This window comes from Ornithorhynchus anatinus, chromosome 12 (genome assembly GCF_004115215.2).
Source record: "Ornithorhynchus anatinus isolate Pmale09 chromosome 12, mOrnAna1.pri.v4, whole genome shotgun sequence".
Taxonomy (NCBI): domain Eukaryota; kingdom Metazoa; phylum Chordata; class Mammalia; order Monotremata; family Ornithorhynchidae; genus Ornithorhynchus; species Ornithorhynchus anatinus.
In genome coordinates this window covers 30,718,153-30,744,881 of record NC_041739.1, presented here as the reverse complement: position 1 = coordinate 30,744,881, position 26,729 = coordinate 30,718,153, and the positions used below count along the sequence as shown (strand labels likewise).

Below are 26,729 nucleotides of genomic sequence, written 5' to 3'. Positions count from 1 at the left end.
CTCTGAGAGCCTCAAAACTATCGGTTTTTGTTAACAGTCGTGTGATCTGATTCATCTGGCTCTATCTAGCTCACCTAGGCACAGTAATGATTAACCACCTACACCTGAAGTAGCCCCATTTCACCTCTTTTGCCCAATGACATGACAAAGTTTGCCTCTCTCAGCCAAGCCCAGTACTTCTGTCCTATTAAGAGAAGGCTCCAGAATCAACTTCCAGAGTTAAGCCTGTTTGTGAAATGAGGGTGTGTTAAAAGAACAGAGGGGTAGCAGGGCCTTAGTGGAAAGAGCACAGAACTGATTGGAGACCTGCATTCTAATCCCGACTCCTAGGTAACTTGGGGAAGTGATTTAACTTATCTGTGCCTCAGTTTCCTCATCTGTACCATGAAGATAAGATACCTATTCTCCCTCTTGGATTGTGGGCCCTGTGTAGGACAGGCACCATGTCCCATCTGGTTATCGTGCATCTACATCAGTGTGTAGCACAGTGCTAGGTGTATAAGCACTTCATAAATACCACAATTGGTACTATTAATATAATAGAGGGAATAGAACAGTTAAATAGAAAAAAATTTCAATTATGTTGGTCCCAAAGCCTAGTGAAACACCTGATGGTGGAGGTCAAAGCAGGACAACCTCCTAAAAACATATTTTCTCCACTAATCAACTGTTAGTCCTGATGTTTATTCCCCTGAATTCTCTTCTTGGTGGCTGATTGTCACTGAAGTTTCATTTCAGTCAGATGAGGTTAACTGAGGCACAGAGAAGTCCAGCAACTTACCCAAAATCCCACAACAGACAAGTGGTGGAGCTGATTTCTCCCAGGCTCCTGCTCTATACACTAGGCCAAGCTGCATTTTTCTTTTTTCTCCCTCTCTTCCCTTCTCTCTGGTCTTTTCCTTTACCCTACCAATCCTTGTTCCTCTTCTAAGCATTTAAGGGATTGTTCTCTGCTCTCATGAGTGCAGTGAATTGGCAGAATGCTATTGTCTTCCCCCTGTGCCAATGGGGAAATAAAACACATGGAGGCTAACTAGCCAACCTAACATTAAACATAACACTGGCCAGCGTAGTATAATTGTAGGCCAGTGCTTTGGCCACTAGGACAGGCTGGAAAATAATTTTGGTGGGAGGGGCATTTACTGTTCTTTGTGGTGTTAGGTGGTCTGCATCCAAATTGCCAAATTTTCCATCTATTGATCAGGGGAAGAATGGGATAGCTGAGGAGGTGGTGGGAGTGTGATCTAGTGGATAGAGCACTGGCCTGGGAGTCGGAAGGACCTGAGGTCTAATTCCAGATCTGCCCTTTGCCAGATGTGTGACCTTGAGCTAGTCACTTCTCTGGGCCTCAGTTACCTCATCGGTAAAATGAGGATTAAGACTGAGCCCTATATGGGACAGGGACTGGGTCCAACCTGATTAACTTTTATCTACCCCAGCACTTAATACAGTGCCTGGCCCATAGGAAGTGCTTAACAATTACCATTTAAAAAAAATCGTGGAAACACACCGCTGACAGCTGTTCTTACCAGGCTTTAAGTGTAGCTATAGACTAAGCTCCTTGTGGGCAGGGATCATGTCCCCAACCGTATTGTATTGCACTTTCCCTGTGGCTCTGCGCACAGCAAGAGTGAATTAAATGCTTCAGATGAATTTATTTAAATCAATGCAGATACAGTCAGTTATTCCTTCAGGCTGCTGCTCTTAGGGGTCATACATAGCGCACTGTTGGGGGTGATTCGGGAAGTGGGAGTTGATACCTACCTTTGTGGCTGGTTGTTCAGAACAGGGTTAGAGCCATTGGAGGAGGGAGTGGCTTGTTCCGAGCCAGGCCTGGTCCAGAACCTAGGCTTTATTAAATAAATTGGTTGGGATAGGGTGTGCCCGAGCCTTCCTCTAGAGGGTAAATCATTCTGTCTCATACCCAACATATGTTTTTTAGGCACACTTGACTACTCAAAAAGATGGTTCATTTATCTTTAGTTACACTAGACAGCAGTTCTTTTGTATTGTCTTTGTCATCTCAAAATGGTTAAAACAGTCTGTGCAAATATCACTTCACCTGACTAGATGTTTTTTTCACCTATTTGGGGGAAATAATGACAGTTAATTTTTCCATTCAAGCATTCTCCAGATCAGCCAATCATTTTTATTTACAGAGTGTTTACGGTGTGTAGAGCACAGTACTAAGCACTTGGGAGAGTACATTGTAACGGAGTTGGTTGACTTGGTCCCTGCCCACAATGAGTTTACAATCTAGACAGTATTGATATAAAGGTGTCTATAGGAGGAGAGAGGTATTAATATAAAGGCATTTGGATGGAATTCCCTATTGGTTCTATATTTGTTTGCGCATTCTGATCCTGCTCCTACGTTAAATGATCAAATTTTCAATGGATTGATCGTCTGACTGGATATTAACTTTGCTGTAAAGTATTTCATATTTTTGGTCAACTTCGCCTTTATAAACAAACTCCTGTAACACAGTAGACCAAATAATGGTCCAAGTTCATTAGAGGATACAGCCAACGAGACATTCTCTCATTTGTGATGATTCTTGTGGAGCAATTAGAAACAAAATATGAGTCTCAATATAAAATTTCATGGCCTTTCATAATTATGAGGTGACATCTAGATACAATTGCATGAATAATGCCAGCAACATCAGCTGTCACTTACTAAAAGAGCCAGTAATTCAAAGAGCAAATGCTACTGCTTCCTTCTGAAGCAACAGAACATTTATGGGTTTAAATTGTTCATCAGGATTAAAAAAATCCCATTGAGATGAGACATAATTTACAAGGATATCCTGGGACAGAAATGAATGGTGTGATAATGCCCATCCACATCATTACAACAAATTAAAGCGTAATTATGGACACTAAAACAATGTTCAATTTTGTGGAAAATAATATTTTTTAATACCAACACAGCACCAGGTGTTCCACCTTTAATTCCTATTCCTTTGTGTGGCTTCTAAGGCACTTTAAACAAAATGCCCAAATATTTAGTCAGGAATCAAGAATCATTTTTTCCTTCTATTTACTTTTGTAGGATAGCCAAGTGGGAGACCTTGGGCAAGTCACTTCACTTCTCTGGGCTCAATTACCTCATCTGCAAAATGGGGAGTAAGACTGGGAGCCCCATGTGACTACCTTGTATCTACCCCAGTGCTTAGAATGGTGCTTGGCACATAGTAAGCGCTTAACAAATACCATTATTATTATTATTAGAAAGGTGAATGTTTCAGTATCTGTTTCTCTGTCCAGAGGCATAAGCAAACTGTTGATGATCTTGTATGTGCCTCTTAGCAAGAACTCTTTGCTACTATAGCCAGTTCAGTGTACTGGCACTGAAAAACACAGCCAAAATTAAAGAAAAATTCCACAAGCATTTGGGACAGACATTTCATTGAGGCTAAAATCTGACCAGTTGTACCTCTTGGGAGATTTCGTGGCTGAGCTGGGGAGGAATGCGGAAGTGAGGATTAAAAAAAGAAGTCATTAGGCACTATGGGAATGGCAGGATAAATAGCAGTGATTTTCTGTTATGTGAGTGTGCCCGAAGCCCACTCTAGCAAACACTATCTTTCACTGCCCAGATGGTAAAAAGGTATAATGAATATACCCAAGGTCTCAATAATGGCACGATACTGATTGTGCCATCACTCCGGGATGTGATAGATATAAGGATCCCTGCAGCCATGCAAAACGCCGAGTGCCAGACTGCCATTTTTGCACATGCTCCAAACTTGCATAAGCGACCCAACCAATGAAATGAAAAACGGCGAACAAAATTAAATGATGTGTCATCAAGCTCTGAAGAATGAAGGCGCACAGCAACAAAACAGTAATCGCTGGAAATAATCATCCATCAATCAGTGGTGCTTATTGAGCAGTTACCGAGTGCATATCACTGTATTACATGCTTGGGTGAGTACGACAGAAGCGTAAGGCCCATTCCCTGCCCTGAAAGAATTTCAATCTAATGGATCATTTATTAAAACTTACAATGCAAGAGACACTGTTCTGAGACCTGGGAAGAATTCACTGATGATGGTTCACATCTGGTCCCTGGCCTCTGAGTGTGGGGTGAGGCTGAGGAGAGAGAAAATGATCAGCCTTAAATAAAAATATGACAAATCTGTATATATAGTAGCTCATCACTGCAAGGAGAAGTGTGTCCTCATTTTCCTGAATTCCTCACCGTACCTCAGGGCAGGCCAAACTTTCATGACCTTTCCAGTATTCAAAATACACTGGCCGTAATACTGCTTCTGCAGAGATAGGACATGGTCTCTGTGGTCTCAGGGGGATAAACTGCAAGCTCCTACTGTAGACTGTGAGCTCCTTCCGGGCAGGGATCGTGTCTACCAACTCTATGATATTTGAATTTCTCAAGTGCTTAGAACAGTGTTCGGCACACAAGCAGTCAGTAAATTCATTGATGGAGGCAGCTATGACCGTCAGGATTTCCCCCCACTTCTTCCTTCCCGGGTTCCGGAGCTCTTAGAACAACAACCCTTTTGGAATAAAGAATCCCACCCCTAAGCAAATGAGCAAATGAGCAAAAAATGTGACCTCATCAAGATTCTGCCTATCAGGCAGGCAACAGGACTCAGCAAACAGCAAGCAAGCATCATCAAGAATGGCTAAATAGACAGTGAATCAGTATTCAAAAAAGTCCTGTGAGAAAGCAAGAAGCACGTCTTCAACATCTTTCAGCACGATCAGGAGAGGTCTACCTAAACCTGTGGTGTAACAATCAATCAGTGGTATTTATTGAGCGCAATGTGCAGAGCACTGCACTAAACGCTTGGGCGAGTATAATACAACAGAGTTGGCAGACACATTCCCTGCCCACAACATGAAGATCAATCCTAGAAATAATCTCGAGCAAGGCTGCATCCTCCAAGAGCACATCTGAAGAGTTCAGATAATAATAATAATAATGATGGTATTTGTTAAGTGCTTACTATGTGCAGAGCACTGCTCTAAGCACTGGAGTAGACACAGGGGAATCAGGTTGTCCCACGTGGGGCTCACAGTCTTAATCCCCATTTTACAGTTGAGGTAACTGAGGCCCAGAGAAGTGAAGTGACTTGCCCACAGTCACACAGGTGACAAGGGGCAGAGTTGGAATTAGAACCCATGACCACTCTCATCACCATTGAAAAGGAAATCCTGCATATTTTCCACCTTCAAGGATTTCCTTCAAGGAATTCCACCTTCAGGACCTTAAACCGGGAGAGACGTTTAGAAAACAGGCCAAAATATGAAGGATAAACTTTAATCTGAATTTGAGGAAGTGACACCTGCAATCAGGTTTTTAAAAAAAAATGCTCCTGAATCTGATAGACTTTGAGAAGAATTTGTGGAAGGAGGAAACCCAGTGTTCAGAAAACTGTGCAGTCTTTTCCTTAACCTCTGGCACACTGAAGAAATGACATAGCTCTCCAAAGATATCATCATAATCTCAATCTTCAAGAAGAAAGTGGGGGGCAGGGGGAAGTGGCTGGAAACTACTAAAATATTTAATTGCTTGCCATTTCCAGCAGACTTCTAGCCAGAATCCATCATCTATTGAGAAATATCATCAATCATGCCTTCTTTGATATCCAGTGTGGCTGCAGACAAAAACACAGCACAGTGAATAGGATCTTTGTAACACGAGAGACCGGGAGAAAAAAAATATGGAACGAGACCAGGATCACAACCTTGGGTTTGTCGATCTAATGAAAATATCTGACATCATCAATGTTTCTGGGATCTGAAGTCTCTCAAACACATTTGACTACTCTGACAAGACGATTTTAGGCAATATAGACTACTCCATGGTGACGAGTCAGTTGATTAAGACAGAATAGAATATGGAATACCATCAGAATGAGGCAGAGCAGACTAGTAAGCTGCACGTAAAGCAGCATTATTGTATACTATACAGCACCCACCTCTGTTTTCAAGTCTGCCTCTCAGTATTATGACCTTTGAAAAGTCTTTCTGCAAAGAAAGTGACCCATCTCTCAGTTGCTATCTGCCAGGTTAGTCTGTCTTCCACTTTAATGTCACATTGTGTGACACTGTGCTTCATTATGTGGTACTCCAAGTGACTTATTCTGGTTTCCTGGCCTGTGTGTGCTCTATTTCAATAATAATAACAATTATAGCAATTTCGGTAGTTTTTAAGTGCTTACTATATGGCAGACCCTGTACTGAACACAGGGGCAAGCACAAGGAAATCAGATTGGACACAGTCCATGTCCCACGTGGAGTTCACAATCTTAGTCCTCATTTTACGGATGAGGTAAGTGAGGCACAGAGGAAGTGAAGTGACTTGCCCAAGGTCACACGGCAGGGAAGGAACATTACAATGCGGGTTCTCGATTCTCAGGCCCGCACTGTTACCACTAGGCTATGCTGCTCCTCAGTTCATCATAAACAGCCGTAGCAGAATCTGGTTATCATCTACTCCCTTCCTATGTCCAGCCCAATATAACTCTGTTTCTGTCAACCTTGCCTCAATACTAGTGAAGTGACTGTGTTCCAGGCCCTCATATTTACTATCCTTGCACTGCCTTCTTAGGTGACACTGGTGAACCTATATGTGTAATTTGGAACACATAATTCAGCTTTTTTCAAGCTTCTGTTCATAGCACTGTCAAAGCTGCAATGTAATTCATAATTGCTTGGGTGAAAAACTGAAGTTATGAACCAGCTCACATGCAGGAAGCAGAGTTTACACACTTGCTGACACATAGGAAGGAAGCCCTGCACACAACCAAAAAAAAATGCACCCGCGATACTGGTTTAATGGTTAGAACAGGGGCCTGGGAGTCAATAGGGTCTGGGTTCTAAACCCAGATCTACCACATGTCTGCTGTGTGACCTCGTGCAAGTCACTTAACTTCTTTATGCCTCAGTTACCTCATCTGTAAAATGGGGATGAGAGTATGAACCCCATGTGGGACAGGGACTGTGTCCCTCCTGAATACAGTCTATATACCCCAGTGCTTAGTACAACAGTTGGCACATAATAAGTGCTTAACAAATCCATAACTGTTATTGTTCTCCTTGAACTCTGCTACCAAGGCACCTTATTATCTAACAATCAAGAAGCAGGAGCCAGAATTTCAAATAACAACATCTCCCTCTCCGCCAACCCCTTTCTCACGTCCTCTCCCTATGTGGCAACTCCCTCCATATTCTCCAGACCACCACTCTCTCCCACTTCAAAGCATTATTAAAGTCACATCTCCTCCAAGGCCCCTTCCCCAATTAATCCCTCTCTTCCCTGGCTCCCTCTCGCTTCTGTGTCGTCTCTGAACTTCGATCTGTGACCTTTGGACATTTGATATTTGCCTCACTCACAACCCATAGCACTTATGAACATGTCTTAAAATGATATATTATAAGGTACTTATTCTTATTAATATGTCTCCCCCTCTCGACTGTAAGCTCATTATGGTCAGGAAATGTCTGCCAATTCCGTTGTACTGTCCCACGCGCTTAGTACAGTGCTCAATTGTACTCTCCCAAGTGCTTAGTAGAGTGCTCTGTACATAGCGTTTGCTCAATAGATACGATTGATTGATGACAGCAATCGAGAAGAAATTTTCTCTCCTGGAGTTAGTCTTGAAAACTGCAGTAAGTGTTACAGATGACGAGCTCATCAGCATGTCAGAGAACAGTGTTTACGTGCCCAGGGTATGGAATGGCGTGTTGGCCATACACGGGTCTCTAGAGAAGCAGCGTGGCTCAGTGGAAAGAGCCCGAGCTTGGGAGTCAGAGGTCACGGGTTTGAATTCCTCCCTGCCACTTGTCAGCTGTGTGACTGTGGGCAAGTCACTTAACTTCTCTGTGCCTCAGTTACCCCATCTGCAAAATGGGGATGAAGACTGTGAGCCTCACGTGGGACAACCTGATTACCCTGTATCTACCCCAGTGCTGAGAACAGTGCTCGGCACATAGTAAGCGCTTAACAAATACCAACATTATTATTATTCAGGTACATCCACATACCTGGACTATATTTCCCTACGGAATGCACTGATATTGAATCTGACATATGCTTATCTACACAGGTGTATCTATACACATAAATGTAGGGAAGGAAGAGTGATACAGCTTCGTGAATCTAGTGACAGGAACATTTTCTCGCAAAAACTTATGCAAACACATGTGTTTGTGTTGTGTGCCTGGTGATCATGTGCAGTTTTGTATGCATATTATCCTCTGCTTGCTATTATTCATACTGGCTTTTTTATTCACATTTATAATAAAGGCTATGACAAGAAAATCCATCTATTCAAGCTTTATATTTTATTCTCATTTCACCTATTTCATCAAGCTGGTTTACATATTAAATTTTTTCAGTGTAAATGCTGTAAAAACATTTCAGTCTTGTAGAAGAAAACAAATGAGGTTATTTGAACAAGAAGAGTGTAATGCTTATTAGCCCTAGTTACCTAAGTTCTCTTTAGTTAACCGGAAAACAAACTTATTTGATCATTTGAAGAAGGCTGTTTTTTATGGTACGTTTGTCATGTTTGTTTGAGCTGATTGACAATGGTGAAATATTGTGCCTGTAGCTCCTTAAGCAATGCAGTTAGAATTCATGGTAGAAAACTGATTTTTTTTTTCTTTTTATCTCTTTCTATTTCAATTATTCTCTCAGACCACATTATTCCAGGAAATTTGATGCTTTTTTTTGTTTGTTTATTTTAACTGAATAAAACATGGGGCTGCATCTCAGAACATTGTGGTTGATTCCTTGTAGTGATATTTTCTTTCCTGGAATGAATGATGAAACAAAATATCAACTTGATACCTTTCAGGGAATTGCAATACAGCTACGAGATGTGGGTAGCAAAGGAACATGTTTTTCTAGAGACTTGTATTAAGGGTATAAATTATTTCCAGTGCCCCATATAAATTCTAGATGGGGAAATGACTCTGGGTTTTTCATAAATCTCTATATTGCCTCACTTTTGAACCCAACACAAAGTCTCTAAACTTTGTCTCAGAAGTTGCTGAGCACCGACAGTGGTTTTTATACCTAAACTGTTGTTAATTCTCTAAGAGAGGTAGGCATTTGAGGGAAGAGCGAGAGGAACCGTAAAGAGTAATGCAAAGAGGATTTGAAAAGAAAAAAAGGCAAACTCAAGAGCTGGTTGCGCAAAGATACTTTTTGGATTAATGCATTTTAGTAGTGAAAATCCATGGTTAATGTATCTCTCAGCTAATATCTCTTCATCATCATTGCTTTCATTATCATCATTGCCACTCATTTAATAAGATCTAAATCATTAGCTCGTTGTGGGCAGGGAACGTGTTTACTAACTGTCGTATTGTCCTCTCTTAAGTGATTAGCACAGTGCTCCGCACACAGTAAGTGCTCAATAAATATCATTAATTGATTAAGCTTTTGCATTGTGAGATGCATGAATTGTGCTGAGAGTTGGACAGGGACAGTCTTCATTCACTCAGTTGTATTTACTGAGTGCTTATTTTGTGCAGACCACTGTACTAAGCGCTTGGAAAGTACAATTCGGCAACAGAGAGAGACAATCCCTACTCAACAACGGGCTCACAGTCTTGAACTTTGGGTAACATCCAGAGTAGGAAGTATTTTATTTTGAACTTGAAGTGTAGTAAGACCAGTTTGTATCATCTATTTGCTTATTTAAACAGGCTCATAAAACACAGAAGAGTAAGGCAAATGCTGTTTATTCATAGATAAAAGTTGCTTATGTGTTTTCTTAAAGGCAGATGTCTGTGATTTAGGTGTGATCTGATAAGTTATTCTAAAACTGCAAGGGAGTAGAATCAACTTTATATAAAGCTGAGGGAATTCAAATGGGTGACTGCAGTGCGTTATAGAGATCACTGATGTAGAGCTGAGTTAAGTATCTCTTTTACAGTTGATTTTATTTAATAAAATTTCATTTCTTTTATCCTTCACCTTCTCATTTATTTCTCAGCTAATGACACCTTTCAGGAATGATAATTTTTTAAAGGGCTTTTTTTTCTTCAAAAACAGAGTATAACTTTCATTTAAGTGCTCCATAGAAATAAGAGATATATCCATTCTCATGAAGCGGTAGAAAATTCCAACCAACACAATGTACAGAAGTACAATACAACAGAGTTGGTAGACACATTTCCCTGGTATTGTTTTAGGAGGTATTAACAAATACCATAATTTTTAATAATTATTATTACAACATGAGCTTTCCTTCGTTTTTGGCAGGTAAGTCCTACTCACACATTCAAATAAAGCTGGAAAGGTCTTGTACCTTGACAACACTTATAAATGATCTTACAATGATTAAGACTTACGAATGACTGTACCTGTCCCACGTTGTTTGCACATAAGGACGGATCTTCGCTGGGCTGGTATGTCTGTTTCAGGCAGGACCTAACTCTGCTCATTTGTATATATCTTATTACCCTATTTATTTTGCTAATGAGGTGTCCATCTCCTTGATTCTATTTATCGAGATTATGACGTCTTGTTTTTGTCCGTCTGTCTCCCCCGATTAGACTGCGAGCCCGTCATTGGACAGGGATTGTCTCTATCAGTTGCCGAATTGTACATTCCGAGCGCTTAGTACAGTGCTCTGCACATAGTAAGCGCTCAGTAAATACTATTGAATGAATGAATGAATGTTTTGCAAGCTAGTTTCATAGTATTTGCACGATTTTGCTCAAGGAAAGCAGCCCCACTCACTATTACTACCCGCTAGGCTAGTCTGTCTGCTGTAGGGGTTGCCCATCAGCCCACTGCTATATCCTATATATGAGACGGTGCTTCACAATGTCTTTAAATAGTTCAAACTGTCCTCCTGGGTGGCGTGCTCCGCCGCTGTCACCAACCACCTCTGCTTCCATTTATTGTTTAGCGGCTCTTGACTTCACCTTGCTATCACCCATTCTCTATAAGTTTCCCGCCGGTTAAGTTGGGTAATTGTAAAATTACTTCACTGACTGCATTCCATAAGGTCACTGTTAGTTATCCTAACTTGATATTGGACGTTGAGTCCGATTCATAGGTGTTGCATCTTGAACCTGCTCAAGGAGAAGCGGTGTGGCCTAATGAGTAGAGCCGGGCCCGGGAGCCCGAAAGACCTGGGTTCTAATTCTGGCTCTGCCACTCGTCTGCTATGTAACCTTGGGCAGGTCACTTGCAGGTACCTCAACTGTAAAATGGGGATGAAGACTGCACCTTCCCTAACGCTTAGTACCCATAGTAAGTGGTTAACAAATACCATTAAAAGTAAAAGGAGCTGAGTATGTCAGCTGTAGTAAGTCCAGGTCTCCAGGTAAGACACCACTGCAGATTTTTAGGTATTCAGTTTGGTATGGAGCTTGATATGCAATTCTTTGTTTCACTCTGCATGCCAACTGAAAAGAAAAAAATGGCTTTTGAGATTTTGAGTTTTATTTTGTATCTGTCCGTGCATCGTTGTGTACTGCACTGCTTACCTAGCAGAATTTGACCACCTTAAATCCCTTGTTATCGTTTTTTGCGATAGTATTGGTTAAGCGCTTACTATGTGCCAGATATCGTACTAACCATTGGAATAGATGCAAGATAATCAGGTTAGACACAGTCCTCTTCCCACACGAGACTCACTCTGTTGTAGGGAGAAAGATTCAATCCCCATTTTACAGATGAGGTAACTGAGGCACAGAGAAGTAAAGTGGCTTGTCCAAGGTCACACAACAGACAAGTGGCAGAGCTGGAGTTAGCACCCAGGTCTTCCGACCCGAGGCCTGAGCTCTTTCTACTAGGCTACACTGCTTCTTAATAATAAAAATATTCATAAATGATTATGGCACTTCAGTGCTTACTAGGTGTCAAGCCCCGTTCTAAGTGCTGGGTAGATAGGAGTTCCCGGTTGGAAACAGTCCCTGTCCAACATGAGGTTCCCAGTCTAAGTAGGAGGGAGTACGATTATATCCCCATTTTACAGATGAGGAAACTGAGGCCCAAAGAAGTTGCATAACTTCCCAAGGTCACAGTGGCAGAACCGGGATTAGAATCCAGTTCCTCTGACTCCCAGGCTCGTCTTCTTTTGTAGAATCCGTTGAGGGTGCACTGGTACATAACCAAGGTTTTGAGTTTGATCAGACAGTGCGTAAAGGCACCTTTTCTAATTCCATCTCCAGTGTTTCCTAAATAGGGTGCTGAGATACCCAGTGTGTCATAGCATATTGTAGCTGCCTCATTAATAATGATAATAATAATGTTGATATTTGTTAAGCGCTTACTATGTGCAGAGCACTGTTCTAAGCGCTGGGGTAGACAGGGTAATCAGGTTGTCCCACATGAGGCTCACAGTCTTCATCCCCATTTTACAGATGAGGTAACTGAGGCACAGAGAAGTTAAGTGACTCGCCCACAGTCACACAGCTGACGAGTGGCAGAGCTGGGATTCGAACTCATGACCTCTGACTCCAAAGCCCGGGCTCTTTCCACTGAGCCACGCTGCTTCTCTGTGAATCATTAGTGATTCACCTATCAATAATCAGGCTTTGCTCTTTCCATAGGCATTTGATTTAGGGCGGGGGCTACCCTGTAATCAGTGGCAATTTCCTTGATGGTTTGTGCTGAGCCTTCTCGTCTCTTTTGCCCTGTTCCTCTGTGACCATTGGAGATATAGTGGCATGAGTGATTGAGTGGGGTAGCTATGGGACAGAGATGTTCAAACAACATTCATCCATTCATTCAATCGTATTTATTGAGCGCTTACTATGTGCAGAGCACTGTACTAAACACTTGGAATGTACAATTCGGCAACAGATAGAGAAAATCCCTGCCCAACAATAAGCTCACAGTCTAAAAGGGGGCTCACATGTTATTGTCTCCGTGCTTACCATTGCTGAGTGTGACATTCACTTCTACTCGAAGACTGTTGACCCAAGGGATAGTATTATATTGACTATTTGAGAAGACATAATGGCTGATGGTGGGAAAGATGGTTTAGGGACAAACTGTAGATATTTTGAAAGGGAAAATAGGGCAAGGGGAATAAATTTGACAAAAGAAAAACTTGTTTAGTCACACCTGTAAATCCAGTGGTCTGGCCCTGCTTTTTAGGTAGATTCCAGGACTCCTTCTAGACTGTCAGCTCGTCTTCTAGACCATAAGCCTGTTGTGGGCAGAGGACGCACTTGCATCAGGAAATGAAAGGCCAGTCCTAAAGCAATGCAACACAGGTAGTTGCCTTCAAATACACTATCAGTCCTCCTTCCCTCTCCAGCTGCCTACAGAAACACTAATTATAGTCTTCTGAAATCCATCCTCAAGTTATATTTCATATACAAACCATTTTCTGAGGTGTTGGTCTTTCCGTTTGTTAATTAGGCTTTAGATCATATTTCTTCTCTTTGGTACCATTGAGCGTTTCGGTATTTTTCCATTTTTATTCCTTGGTATTACCAACAGCTCCATAGTTAATCTTATTTTTTCTCTGGAGAGGAAATCTTACTTTATTCACTTGAATTTTAACCCCACATTCCAGCAGAATCCAGGACTTGACATTTTATGCTTAGTGACCTGTGCTACATCCTTCGCAAGTGATTACTTCTCCTAATAGTATACTTGTTGGTGGCATTTTAAATCGAAATCCTTTCTGTCCTCGCTGCACTGTCTGCCACCCAAAGAGGATGTTGTTCTGCAGCGTCCAATTATTCGGTCCACATTGTTGTATCTCTATCCGCTAGACCGTGTGTGAATTCAGAGTTCAAACTTAGGTTTTCCATACAACTTCCAAACATTAATCCATGTGATGTTGCTATGCTGCATTATCCTTATACTGCAGGTGACACCGGAACACAAATATCGTTACATTTTGTAATTTATTGGCCAGAATCAGCTTGAAGTAAAATATATTATTTTTCAGATAACCCTTCCTCCATCTCAAAACTAGTAAAATGCTCAATAAAGCTTGCTGTCTAATTTATGAAAGTTCAGGTGAATGCAACTACCTCCCTTATCCCCACAACTAAAGGGAAAGCAGAGCTTATTCAATATTCTTTGTTATAGTTTTTTTTATGGAAATAGAATCTCAGAAATGTGGCTCAGTGGAAAGAGCATGGGCTTGGGTGTCAGAGGTCATGGGTTCGAATCCCGGCTCTGCCGCTGGTCGGCTGTGTGACTGTGGGCAAGTCACTTCACTTCTCTGCGCCTCAGTGACCTCATCTGTAAAATGGGGATTAAGACTGTGAGCCTCATGTGGGTCAACCTGATTACCTTGTATATCCCAGCGCTTAGAACAGTGCTCTGCACATAGTAAGTGCTTAACAAATACCAACATTATTATTATACAAGCTCATGGAGGGTACTAATGTAATTGCGTGGTGTCTTGAATTGTGAAGGATTGGCTGAATTAAATTCAGCTTTTATTTTGTAAAAAGTATATGACTACTAATATCTGGCACTGTTGATTAAATGGCACCCAGCTGGGGCTAAATTTCTCCCTCGGTTCTGGAAAAAAATTCAGTGCAACAAGAAATGCATTCATATATGGACTCCTTTACGCTATTGACTCTGTTCTGGAAATACATACCCCAGAAGACATTTAGATGATTACTAATTGTCAGAATCAGTAAGGTGTTAACGGATTAACTGTTAGTCTGAAGAATAGACTTAAAAGATTATATACCAGCCAAGGATCGGAGTTGGAGAATAAGTGACCATTTAAATGATACTAATCTCTGCATTGGATTTAGACATTTTAAAAACAAAATGCCGAATTAAGGCCTGAATTTATCAAAATGTTTTTTCTCACCTTTGATTCTTATATTTGAAAAATATCCCATTCTAACAAATGATGAATGTGATGTTGAAAAGGTTTCCAAACATGACTAATTAAGGTGTTTGTCAAATAAAAAGCTTAGGATAGATAGGCTTATCATCATCATCATCATCATCAGCTGATGTTTCATTTCCTGCCAAATGACCCAACATAGGCATCTCTGGAGGCTGAATGAATATGTTCATTTTGTTAAGACAAGTTGGTACCCCAAAGCAGCATCACACAGCCCTGTATAAGTTTCTTTTTTGAATTTATTTCCACTTTGGTTTTTACCTAGGTCAAATCCATTTCAAGACACTTATTTTCACTGCTATTATAGTTTTTACGATTAACTCTGAAGTGCTTTCGGTGTGCAAAGCATTGTACTAAGCACTGAATAAAATACAAGGAGATTAATTCAGACACATCACATGACCCACAGTCAGAGCTGGGAAAGGCAGACCTATAATAATAATAATAATTATGGTATATGTTGAGCACTTACTATGTATCAGAGGTAGATACAAGGTTATCAAGTTGGACACAGTCCCTGACCCACCTGGGGCTCACAGTTTTAATCCCCATTTTACAGATTAGCTAACTGAGGCACAGAGAAATGGGGGTCACCGCCTTAATCCCCATTTTACAGATGAGGTAACTGAGGCACAGAGAAATTAAATGACTTGACCAAGGTCGCACAGACAAGTGACAAAGCCAGGAGTAGAACCCACGTCCTCTGACTCTCAAGCCCAAACTCTTGCCAATAGGCCATGCTGCTTTTCTAGGCCATGGACACTGGCCTAGAACAAAACCTGTAGAACAAAAGAAGGGAAAACACATTAAATTTCAACCATGAAAGTATCTATTGTAAAAGATGGGAATACAAAAGAATATTTGCAGAAGGTGAGAGCAGCCCCCAATCTTTTAACCAGTCCAGGCAAATAGTTCTTGGTCCCCAAACTGTTCCAGCCTACCCTGTAAGCTCATTTTGGGGCAGGGAACATGTCTACCAACTCTGTTGTATTGTACTTTTCCCAAGCATTTAATGCAGTGCTGTTCACTCCGTAAGTGCTCGTGGCCTAGTGGAAAAGGACTGTTCAACCTCATTAGCTTGTATCTATCCTAGTGCTTAGAACAGTGCTGGGCACATAGTAAGCACTGAACTAATGCCTTGTAATAATAATGAATACCAACGAGTTCTGAGTGTTGAGATGTAATACTTCTGCCCACTCTTTGCTCCCGTGAAGGAAAGAGCTTGTGGGACGGTGCTGGGGGGAATGAGTCCTTTGTTATTATATGTTATTTTTTTGCTCTGGTTTTATTTAAATTAGCAAGAGAAAATGGGTGAAAATAATTGACCAGTTCTTTTCCACTCTGTCTCTAGCAGTCTGCCGGGAGGATTCAGCCCAGTCAGTAGTGTCTTGCACTGCAGTCGTACTTACTCCTGTAGAACCGTCCATCGAAGTGAGGCAGAGAGAGGAACCAAAATTCCCTGGGCCCATCAAACAGTAAGTTGCTGGTCTACTTTCTCAGTGTCTTGTAAACTGTCAAGCCATTTGAAAAGCTTTCAAATCTGAAATCAAAGCAAATTGGGAACTGTGCTATGGATTTCTACCATAGTAATCGATATGACCTAGGTTTTGATTACATTGCTTTTGATCACCTGATGAACAAAATGATCTTTCCATGCCTGTTGTAATTTGGAAACTTGTTTCTGTTGTTAAAGCATATAATTCTTTTGTTTTTATTTTTATTATAGCATTTGTTAAATGCTTATTCTGTACGAGGCCCTGTACTAAGCACTGGAGCTGATACATCCTATTCAGGTTGGACACGGTCCATGTCCCCTTGGGTCTCGTAGTCTTACTCCCCATTTTACAGATGAGGTCACTGAGTCACAGAGAAATGAAGTGACTTGTCCAAGGTCATACAGCAGATATATGGCAGAGTCAGACTTTGAACCCTGGCCCTTCTCATCCCCGGGCCCATTCTCTAATCACTAGGCCACAGTCTAACATCTCTCATTAGTGGCTGTAATTTTGAATAGAGATAGATCTAGAATGATCTGCAACTGGTGTTGGGAGCCCCATTCCCTTCCTCAAAGCAGGATTGACCCTGCTAGGGGAAGGTGGCTCCTCCTCCTAGAATGTAAACTCATAGTGGGCAGGGAATGTGGCTGCTAATTCCATTGTATCATGCTCTCTAAAGCATTTAATGCAGTGCTCCGCCCATAGTAACTGTTCAAATACCATTGTGAATTTATTCTGAGTCTAGTCTCAGACAGGTGGTTGAATTCCTGCCCCATTCCAGTAAGAAGCGGTCTAGAGAAGCAGCGTGGCTCAGTGGAAAGAGCACGGGCTTAGGAGTCAGAGGTCATGGGTTCTACTCCCTGTTCCACCGCTTGCCAGCTGTGTGACTTTGGGCAAGTCACTTAACTTCTCTGTGCCTCAGTTACCTCATCTGGAAAATGGGATTTAAGACTGTGAGCCTCGCGTTGGACCCGATTACCCTGTATCTTCCCCAGGGCTTAAAACAGTGCTTGACACATAGTAAGCACTTAACAAATACCAACATTATTATTATTATTATTATTATTAGTCTCCTTAAATCTGACCCCCAGAGCCTGTCAGTACCTCTGCGTTACTTATCATCATCATCTTCTCTTATGTGCCAGTTTCCAATCTTTCCTTATGTGCCGGTCGCCTCCCCCATACCTTATTCCTAGATTGTGAGCCTCTTGTGGGACAGGAGTCCCACAAGAGTCTTTACCTCACCAGTTTTGTCCTTTCCCAGTGCTCAGTTCAGTACTTTGAACACAATAGATGCTTAATACATACTATTACTACTAGTCACAAAACCCAATATTAAAAAAGTATATTATTAATAAAAATTATGCTAATAGATTTCAAAATATTTTTAGGAATTATAACATTTTAAAAGTACAAATAAAATGCACAATTTTGGAATGATCTAATAGTAATAATAACTATTATTAAGGTATTTGTGAAGTGCTTACTAGGTTCCAGGCACCGTTCTAAGCGCTGGGTTGGATACAAGGTAATCGGATTGGACGTAGTCTCTGTCCCACCCAGGGCTCACAGTCTTAATCTCCATTTTACAGATGAGGGAACTGAGGCACAGAGAAGTGAAGTGACTTGCCCAAGGTCACACAGCAGACAAGAGGTAGTGTCCGGATTAGAACCCATTACCTTCTGACTCCCAGGCTTGTGCTCTATCCACTAGGCCATTCTGCTTCCCTAACTATAGAGACATTTTAAATATACTCCACTTAGTAGTGTGCATTTCTTCCACGTTTAACTGTAGAAAATTATTTAAACGGTTGTATCTCTTCAATATCTTAGATTTGTTGATTTTTTTTTCCTCCCGTCTCCACAAATTTTCATCTCCTCAAGGGCAGACAAAGAGTCTAGTAGACTCTGGACCAGCTTCAGTCATCTGGCTGCCAAGAGGCAGGAAAAATATTGTCGTCCCTTTGCATTGTTGCCCGAAATGCGTGTAACCCTGCTTGGCAAGCGTTGGGCCAACAGTGTAGCACAACGATGTCATGTAGAGGTCCACCCAAGTTTGTTCAGTCTTAGAGTATCTTTGGCCATTCCACTATACATTGGTCTTAGACCCTAAGGGTCCCCTCTCAGGTCCCTGTTAATACAGACACCATTTCTGAGCCACAGAATCGATGGTAGAAGCCTAGGGCAGCTGCTGACTTTGGCCACTTGTAGCCACTCTAGAAACCCCCGAGTTAGTTGCCTCTTTTGCTTACCATCTGAAGCCAGCTCTGCACATAGTGGTGTCTGCACAGTGCTCTGCACACAGAAGAAGAAAGGGAAGGAGAGTTGTCTTTCATATTCCCAGATAACAGTACTCCCTTTGTGTCACACTGACCTTTTCCCTCTACTCGTTCCCACTCCCAGCCCCACAGCACTGATGTATATATCTGTAATTTATGTATATATATTTATTTGTTTTAATGTCTGTCTCCCCCTCTAGACTGTTAGCCTGCTGTGGGCAGGGAATGTGTCTGTTTATTGTTATACTGTATTCGCCCAAGTGCTTAGTACAGTGATCTGCACACAGTAAGCGCTCCGTAAATACAATTGAATGAATAAGATCCTCTGTGTGTGTGTGTGTGTGTGTGTGTGTGTAATGACCGTGATATAAAGAAGACATCCTAGTATATTTGCTTACATTTATATCCTTGCCACATTAATGGGTCTGTCCCATCTAGGGGTCCTGTCTCTGTTTCTTAGCCTGCCTTTAAGCATTTTAGTCTTTGCCTACTTTTTTCTCAAAGAGAGCAAAGCCTCTCCCATGGTTGCCTTGCCAGCGAAGGGTGTCTCCCAACAGTCCACTGCTATCCTGCCTTGTTTAAGACTTTCCTTCACTGTGTCCTTAAATAGTTCATTATCCCCCTCTGAGGCAGAATAATACCTGGTTAAAAATTCCTTCCCTATTTCACAGTGGGTTCTCAATCAATATCGTTGATAATGATTCATTTACCGAAGAGAATTGGTCAGCTTTTGCAGTGTGGTGTTGAGATTTCCATAAGATTTACCACCTTGACCAAAGCTTACGGTCTAGACGGGGGAGCCAGATAATAATTTAAAAAAAAACACAAATGATGGATATGTACATAAAGGGCTGAGGGGGGATGAATAAAGGGTGCCAATCCCAGTGCAAGGGTGACACGAGGGAGTGGGAGAAGAGGAACTGAGACTTCTCAGGGAAGGCCTCTTAGAGGAGATGTGATTGAAAATCAGTCATTGCAAGTGAATCAACACACTTTTATTTTTTAGAAATCCAGTTGAGTTGATTGTTTCTTCAAAACTGAACTCATATAGAATGGGGAAAACTGGAAAAGCCGTAAAACTTTTCAGGAACAATCCTCAACTGCAGTTTTAAATCATGACTCACAAGCCAAGGGAGTTTGGAAGGATTACACAGAATAGGTGAAGTGTATTTCAGGAAACAGCTACTCAGTTAATCAGTGGTATTTGAGGGCTTTCTATGTTCAGAACACCGTCCTAAGAGCTTGGGAGAGTATAATAGAATAACTAGACGTTCCCTCAAGGATCTTACAATTTAGCTATGCCTTATATCTTTCCTTTGTGGGGGATGTTTCTTTTCATGTCAACTAGTTGTACAATAAATTCTGAATTTTTTCCAGAGATTTTAGGGATGTAGACTTTAAGTGTTGTAACGGGAATTGAATGGGTCAGTAGATACAACAGGATGATTTGCCATTTGAAAGCTTGGTAATATTGGTTGTCTCCCTGCAGAATTGCAAAAGAGAAAGGAGACTAGAGAGGAAAGGATAGGGGAGTAAAAGAGGAATAAAGAAACAAGAGGAGAGATTTAAGCAGTGTAATCAGTTTGGAAAGAAATGGTGGGAAGACAGACTAGCATTTAATGTGATCACATGCTAAAGGTAATGCACTATTGAAAGTGAATCACAAATTGCTCCAGGGATGTTTTCAACCTCAGAGTCATTTTGTGCCAGTGTTATTTCCTATGATCCCATATGGGGAGAGAATATTTCTTAAGGTGCTGGTGTTTAGACGTTGCCAGTGTGTAGATGAGATGATGAGATGGAGAAAGATCTTCTCAGGTTCAGAAACAAAAGTGGTTCCCACAGTGTCTATATCCCTGCTACCCACCAAAGCAAGTTTTTGTTTCTTTTAATGGTATTAAGTGTTTACTATGTGCCAGTCACTGTACTAAGCACAGAAGTAGATGCAAGCTAATCAGGTTGGACAAAGTCCATGTCCCATGTGGGCTGTGCACACTTAATCTCCATTTTAAAGATGAGGTAACTGAGGCACAGAGATTTTAAGTGACTTGGCCAAGGTCACAGAGCAGACGAGTGACAGAACCGGAATTAGAACCCACATCCTTCTGATTCTCAGGTCCATTCTCTATTAGGCCACACTTCTTTACAAAGTCTTCTTCAAAATTCCATCCAGGACTGTCTTGATTATTCCATTATTCTCTTTGGTCTCCTGGATCTTAATCCTCCTTGCCTCAGGCTCCCAACAGCTACCCCTAAAGCTCCTCATGACTTATTCTGACATCTCAGTCTCACAGAGGACAGCATTAATGTTCCTAGAGGAATCCAGAGTGAATCTCCCATCCTTGGATTGAGAGAAACTCCTGGCCCTCCCCAAATCCAGATTCTAGCTCACAGGACCAAAATACAAACCCCTGGGTGAGGGCAGAAAATCAATCCATCAATCAATGTTATTTATTGAACATTTTCTGTGTGTAGAGCACTGTAATAAGCACTTGGGTGAGCGTGGCTCAGTGGAAAGAGCACGGGCTTGGGAGTCAGAGGTCATGAGTTCGAATCCCGGCTCTTCCATCTGTCATGTGTGACTGTGGGCAAGTCACTTCACTTCTCTGTGCCTCAGTTCCCTCATCTGTAAAATGGGGATTAACTGTGAGCCTCACGTGGGACAATCTGATTACCCTGTATCTACCCCAGCGCTTAGAACAGTGCTCAGCACATAGTAAGCGCTTAAAAAATACCATTATTACTATTATTATTATTATAATGTAACAGAGTGGTTAGACACATTCACTGCCCGCAATGAGCTGAATAGAGTTGACAGACTGTAAGCTTGTTGTGAACAGGAAATACGTCTGTTTATTGTTATGTTGTACTCTCCCAAGAGCTTAGTACAGTGCTTTGCACACAGTAAGTACTCAATAAATGTGATTGGGTGAATGAATGAACTCTGTTACATTTCTACTATTTTAAGCACTTAGTATAGTTCTCTGCACACAGGTAAGCTCTCAATAAATATAATTGATCCCTCTAGACGGCAAGCTCATTATGGGCAGGGATCATGTCTGTTAAATTTCTCTTGTATTCTCCCAAGTACCCAGTACCCTGCACATAGCAAGTGTTCAGTAAATGCCACTGATTGAGTGATACCTGCCCACCACAAATTTACACTGTAGACGGGGAGAAAGCACATTTCAGAATTAGTTCTGTCCTTCTAGGAGAAAGTTGCTCTCTGGTGACTTTTTTTTCCTTCTGAATACCTAAACTCATCAGTATGAGGGGGAAAATTACAAGTTTGTTATAGATGGAGCTAACTGACCTGTAGAAAAAAAAATTAGCGACCCTTCCAAGCACCTCGCTGTTGTCATCAGACAGACATACAACTGGGTTGGATGTATGGTGGATCTAACCCATTAACGGTATTGTTAGTGGTCTGATATTCTAAGGAAGCTATGATTTCCAGTTGGATCCTACTGCAAATACAAAACAGTAAGCCTTTTTAAGATGATTCTTTGAGAACATGACCGAAGACTTGAGGAAATGCCATGGATTACAGAAAGAGAAAATGGTAAACTGTAAGGACATGTTCGTAAATTCTGTGGGGCTGAGGGTAAGGTGTGTGTCAAGTGCTTAAGGGGTCCAGATCTGGGTGTACAGGTGAACGAGAGGGGAAAGGGAATAAGGGAAAAGAGGGATTAGTTGGGGAAGGCCTCTTGGAGATGTAATTCTAGGAGGGCTTGAATAAACCATTCAGGACTCGGTGTTGCTAAATGCAGATACCATCAGCTTGATCCCTGAGACCACAGATACATGTTTCCAGGATCTTGTGTTTTGAGATGTTGCCTTTACTGTTTCTTTTGCAAAAAGTTTGGTTATCAAAGGAATTGACAACTGTCACTTTTCAGGGATTCACATCTAGCTTCCAGTTTGTACCTGGCATTCTTGCCCGAGCCCCTATGTGCCCCAAATAGTTTCTGTAAAATGTTTGACTCGCCATCTGAATTGGAGATTTTTATAGCAGCCATCCTTTGGCTTCAGTTCTGAGTTATAGTCACCGTGTTTTGAGTTACAGTCACCGTTGTTATTTCCAATCTATCAATTTCATCCCGGCCTTATCCTCAATAGTTATCGCACTACTTGTCTCACTGACATTCTCTGCACGATGGACTAAGCACCTTAATTTGTTTTTTAAAGTTTTAAATGTAATTTTTCCGTTATACTACCAAAATGAAATTGATTTGAATAGTAAAGGTCATGAAAGAATTCAAGGAGTATTACACTTTGCTCCTATAACAGAAAAATAGGTTTCTCTCCATGCCTCCAATCATTTAGTGTTCATTTTTCTTTTGAGATATGTGAGACGGAGACAGTTCATGCAACATTTCCAGGGCTTTCATCAAGGCACTTACAGAACCATCAAATTAAATTGAACTCTGGATCCCAGCCCTTTTATCGGGCAACCTCAATAGTGATCATATAAAACCCTTTTTTTCAAGGCGTTCAAATCATGCCAGTACATCTCTCACGACCTGGATGAGGTAAATGGATCGAAAACCGTGACGTTTCTCAACGACTGCCATCATCTGTAAATGGGTGTGCAGCCTGGGTTGTCCTTTGGGCATGGGTAGGGTTTTAGGATCCCGAATTACTCGGATCTTTACGCCCTCATTTCCTCTTCTCTTACTCTCTTCTGTGCTGCTCTGGCACTTGGATTTACACCCTTCATTCACCCCTCCCTCAGCCCGGCAGCACTTATGTACGTATGCGGAATGTATTAGAGAAGCAGCGTGGCTCGGTAGAAAGAGCCCGGACTTGGCAATCAGAGGTCATGGGTTCGAATCCCGACTCTGCCCCTTCTCAGCTGTGTGACTGTGGGCAAGTCACTTCACCTCTCTGTGCCTCAGTTCCCTCATCTGTAAAATGGGGATGAAGACTGTGAGCCTCACGTGGGACAACCTCATTCCCCTGTATCTACCCCAGCGCTTAGAACAGTGCTCTGCACGAAGTAAGCGCTTAACAAATACCAACATTGTTATTATTATTTATTCATGCTGTCTGTCTCCTCCTCTAGACTGTAAATTCATTATGGACAGGGAACGAGCCTCACCAGGTCTGTTGTATTGTGCTCTCCCAAACCCTTAGTACAGTGCTCCGCACACAATAAGCACTCAATAAATACCACTTATTGATTGATTGATCTCATGCAATTCCTAATGTCAGGCCCAAGCAGCAAAATACCCAGAGGAAATACCCTGCTGTCAGAACTAATTATGTGGATTTTTCCTGGTTTTCCTAGAGCTTGGTATTTGGTGGGGCTCCTTAACTTGCATGGATTAGCAGCGTGGCTCAGTAGAAGGAGCATGGGCTTGGCAGTCAGAGGTCATGGGTTCCAATCCCGGCTCTGCCACTTGTCAGCTGTGTGACTGTGGGCAGGTCACTTAACTTCTCTGTGCCTCAGTTCCCTCATCTGCAAAATGGGGATTAAGACTGTGAGCCTCATGTGGGACAACCTGATTCCCCTGTATCTACCCCAGTGCTTAGAACAGTGCTCTGCACATAGTAAACACTTAACAAATACCAACATTATTATGGATTAGATCCCAGATATCAGCCAAAAAAGCAGGACCCCTGGGTTACGCTACCATTGACCGCACAGATAGCGTCGGGTTACATTCTTAAACAGTGATTGATACTGCTGTCCATCTGGCTGCCCGTTTATTGTACTCACTTGTACTCTTAGATTTTGAGCTCCCCAAAGGACAGGGACCATGTCTAAATTCTCCTCTGTATATTCTCTCTGCACAGAGTAAGTGCTTAATAAATCCTAGTACTACTGTGGTATTTGTTAAACTCTTAGTATGTACCAGGCACTGTACTAAGTGCCGGGGTAGATACAAGCTAATCAGTTTGGTCACGGTCCCTGTCCCACATGGGGCTCATAATCCCCGTTCTACAGATGAGGTAACTGAGACACAGAGAAATGAAGTGATTTGCCCAAGGTCAATCAGCAGTACTCGCCCAAGTGCTTAGTACAGTGCTGTGCACACCATAAGCACTTAATAAATATGATTGATGGATTGATAATTCAAGCAGAACAAAACATTGACAGTTTTCCCACAGGAACTGACGGGCATTCATTGAGACGGTTAAAGTGAAGGTGGAGGAATTTTAATCCTTACCATTCTCACCAAGCAGAAAGGATTGTGTACTTAAGGTATACAGGAGTCTGACTGTGTTTTGTACCTCTTTCACCCATATAGGTTGTTTCCTCTTTGGGAAACACATATTGCAGTTAAGGCTTAAAAGCAAATAAGACACTTTGTAAGGCAAACAAACATTACCCGTGAGAGCATAAAAAGATGACATGAGAAGGAAGAGAGTATGAAAAGGCTTCAGAAATCATCCAATCATTAAGAATGTTCCTTCTTTTTCAAAATAGCTCAGTTGTGGCTCTTGGGGCAGAAGTTGAGAAGACAGAAGGCTTTGATGGATTTTTAATTAACAGGAATGCTTTACCTTGACTGGGTGTAGTGAAGTTTGATTGAATGAATTTATCAGCAAGGAACTTAATAGGCTGTTGAATGAATCAATCAATCATTGGCATTTATTGAGCACTTCTTATGTGCAGAGCACATAATAATTGCTTGGCAGAATACAATACAACCGAATTAGGGGACATGTTCTCTTCCCATAACAAACTTACACTCTAGAGGAGGAGACAGATGTTAATATGAATGAATAAATAATTTATAGTATATAATTTAAATCTCTGTACATAAATGCTGCAAGGTTGGCAGTGGGATGAATATCTAATGTCCAAAGATCACAGATCTGAACTCATAGTTCTCTGTGTCATCATGCTCCAGGTTCTGCTGTTTCTATAATGAACAGAAATTTGATTCCCTACCCCTGGTCTTCCTTTAATACTAGGGATATGTGCCCTGGGTTAGATTCACGGGATTTAGAATTCTGGCTCATCTGACCCTGCACTGAACTGCCCTTCCCCACCCCCTACACAATGAAATAGGATTGCCTAGCGGAAAGAACTTGGGACTGGGCCCAGAGTGTTAGTTGCAACTCTGCTACTGGCTTAACTGTATGAACTTGGGCAAGTCCCTTAACCTTTTTGCGTCTCAGTTTTCTCAACTGTCCAATGGAGTTAATATACCGTTTTTCCCTAACTCTTAGATTTCGAGTCCCCTATGGAACAGGAAGGGTAGGGCCCCCCCAACTAAGAGGAGCTGGGAGCCCACTTATCTGACCTCACTCGGCCAAAAGTAGCCTTCAAGGACAGCCATGAGGAGCACACTTCTCCCTCCCTTCCTCACCCACAATCATTCCCCTGTCCCGATAGAAGTCTCTCCAACTCCTGCAGCTCTGATTCTAAACAAGCAAAAGGAATCACTTTGCAGGGTGACTTCACAGTTCTGACTCTAGGCCTGTATTCTATCCATTAGGCCACATCCTCTTGTCCTACTTCCAATGTTTACTGAGCCACATAGTGACATCAAACTAATGAGAGAAGCAGCAAGGTGTAGTGGCCTGAGCATGGGCCTGGGAGTCAAAGGATAATGGGTGCTAATCCCAGTTCTGCCACTAGTCTGCTGTGTGACCTTCATTTACCTGTGCCTCAGTTTCCTCATCTGTAAAACGGGGATTGAGATTGCGAGCCCCACGTGGGACAGGGACCGAGTCCAACACGATTTGCTTGTAACCATCTCGGCATTTAGTATATTGCCTGGAACACAGTAAGTGCTTAACGAATACCAGGATTATTATTATTAACCATTATAGTAAGCACTTAACAAATGTCAATTATTATCCACAATGAGGCTTACCTGGGATGAAGACAGAATCTAGGAAAACAAGTTCAGAGAAATTAATTTGAGGACGGTGGAAGCATATGGAGAGCTCAAAGAGGGAAAAAGAAAATCCAAATTTGGCAGAACTCAGGGAAACTCATATCAGTATTGAGGGGTTTTCCTCAGTGACCTTCTATGCAATGTTTTGAATATATATATTTTTTCAGACTGCTACTTCTGCTACTTTTTCTAACTTATTTTCAATGCAAAAAGGACAACAAGTGCTTTACTTGCTATGACCCAACAACTAAATACATAGTTGAAA

The 26,729-nt window shown here is 41.7% G+C and overlaps 1 protein-coding gene across 1 annotated transcript in view; it reads left to right on the top strand.

Moving 5' to 3' along the window:
• Positions 1 to 26,729, top strand: part of CCSER1 (coiled-coil serine rich protein 1) — a 409,129-nt gene that overhangs the window by 62,622 nt on the left and 319,778 nt on the right. The window contains 1 exon segment of the mRNA XM_039913814.1: positions 16,188 to 16,308. Within this exon segment, the coding sequence (XP_039769748.1) occupies positions 16,188 to 16,308 (121 nt within the window).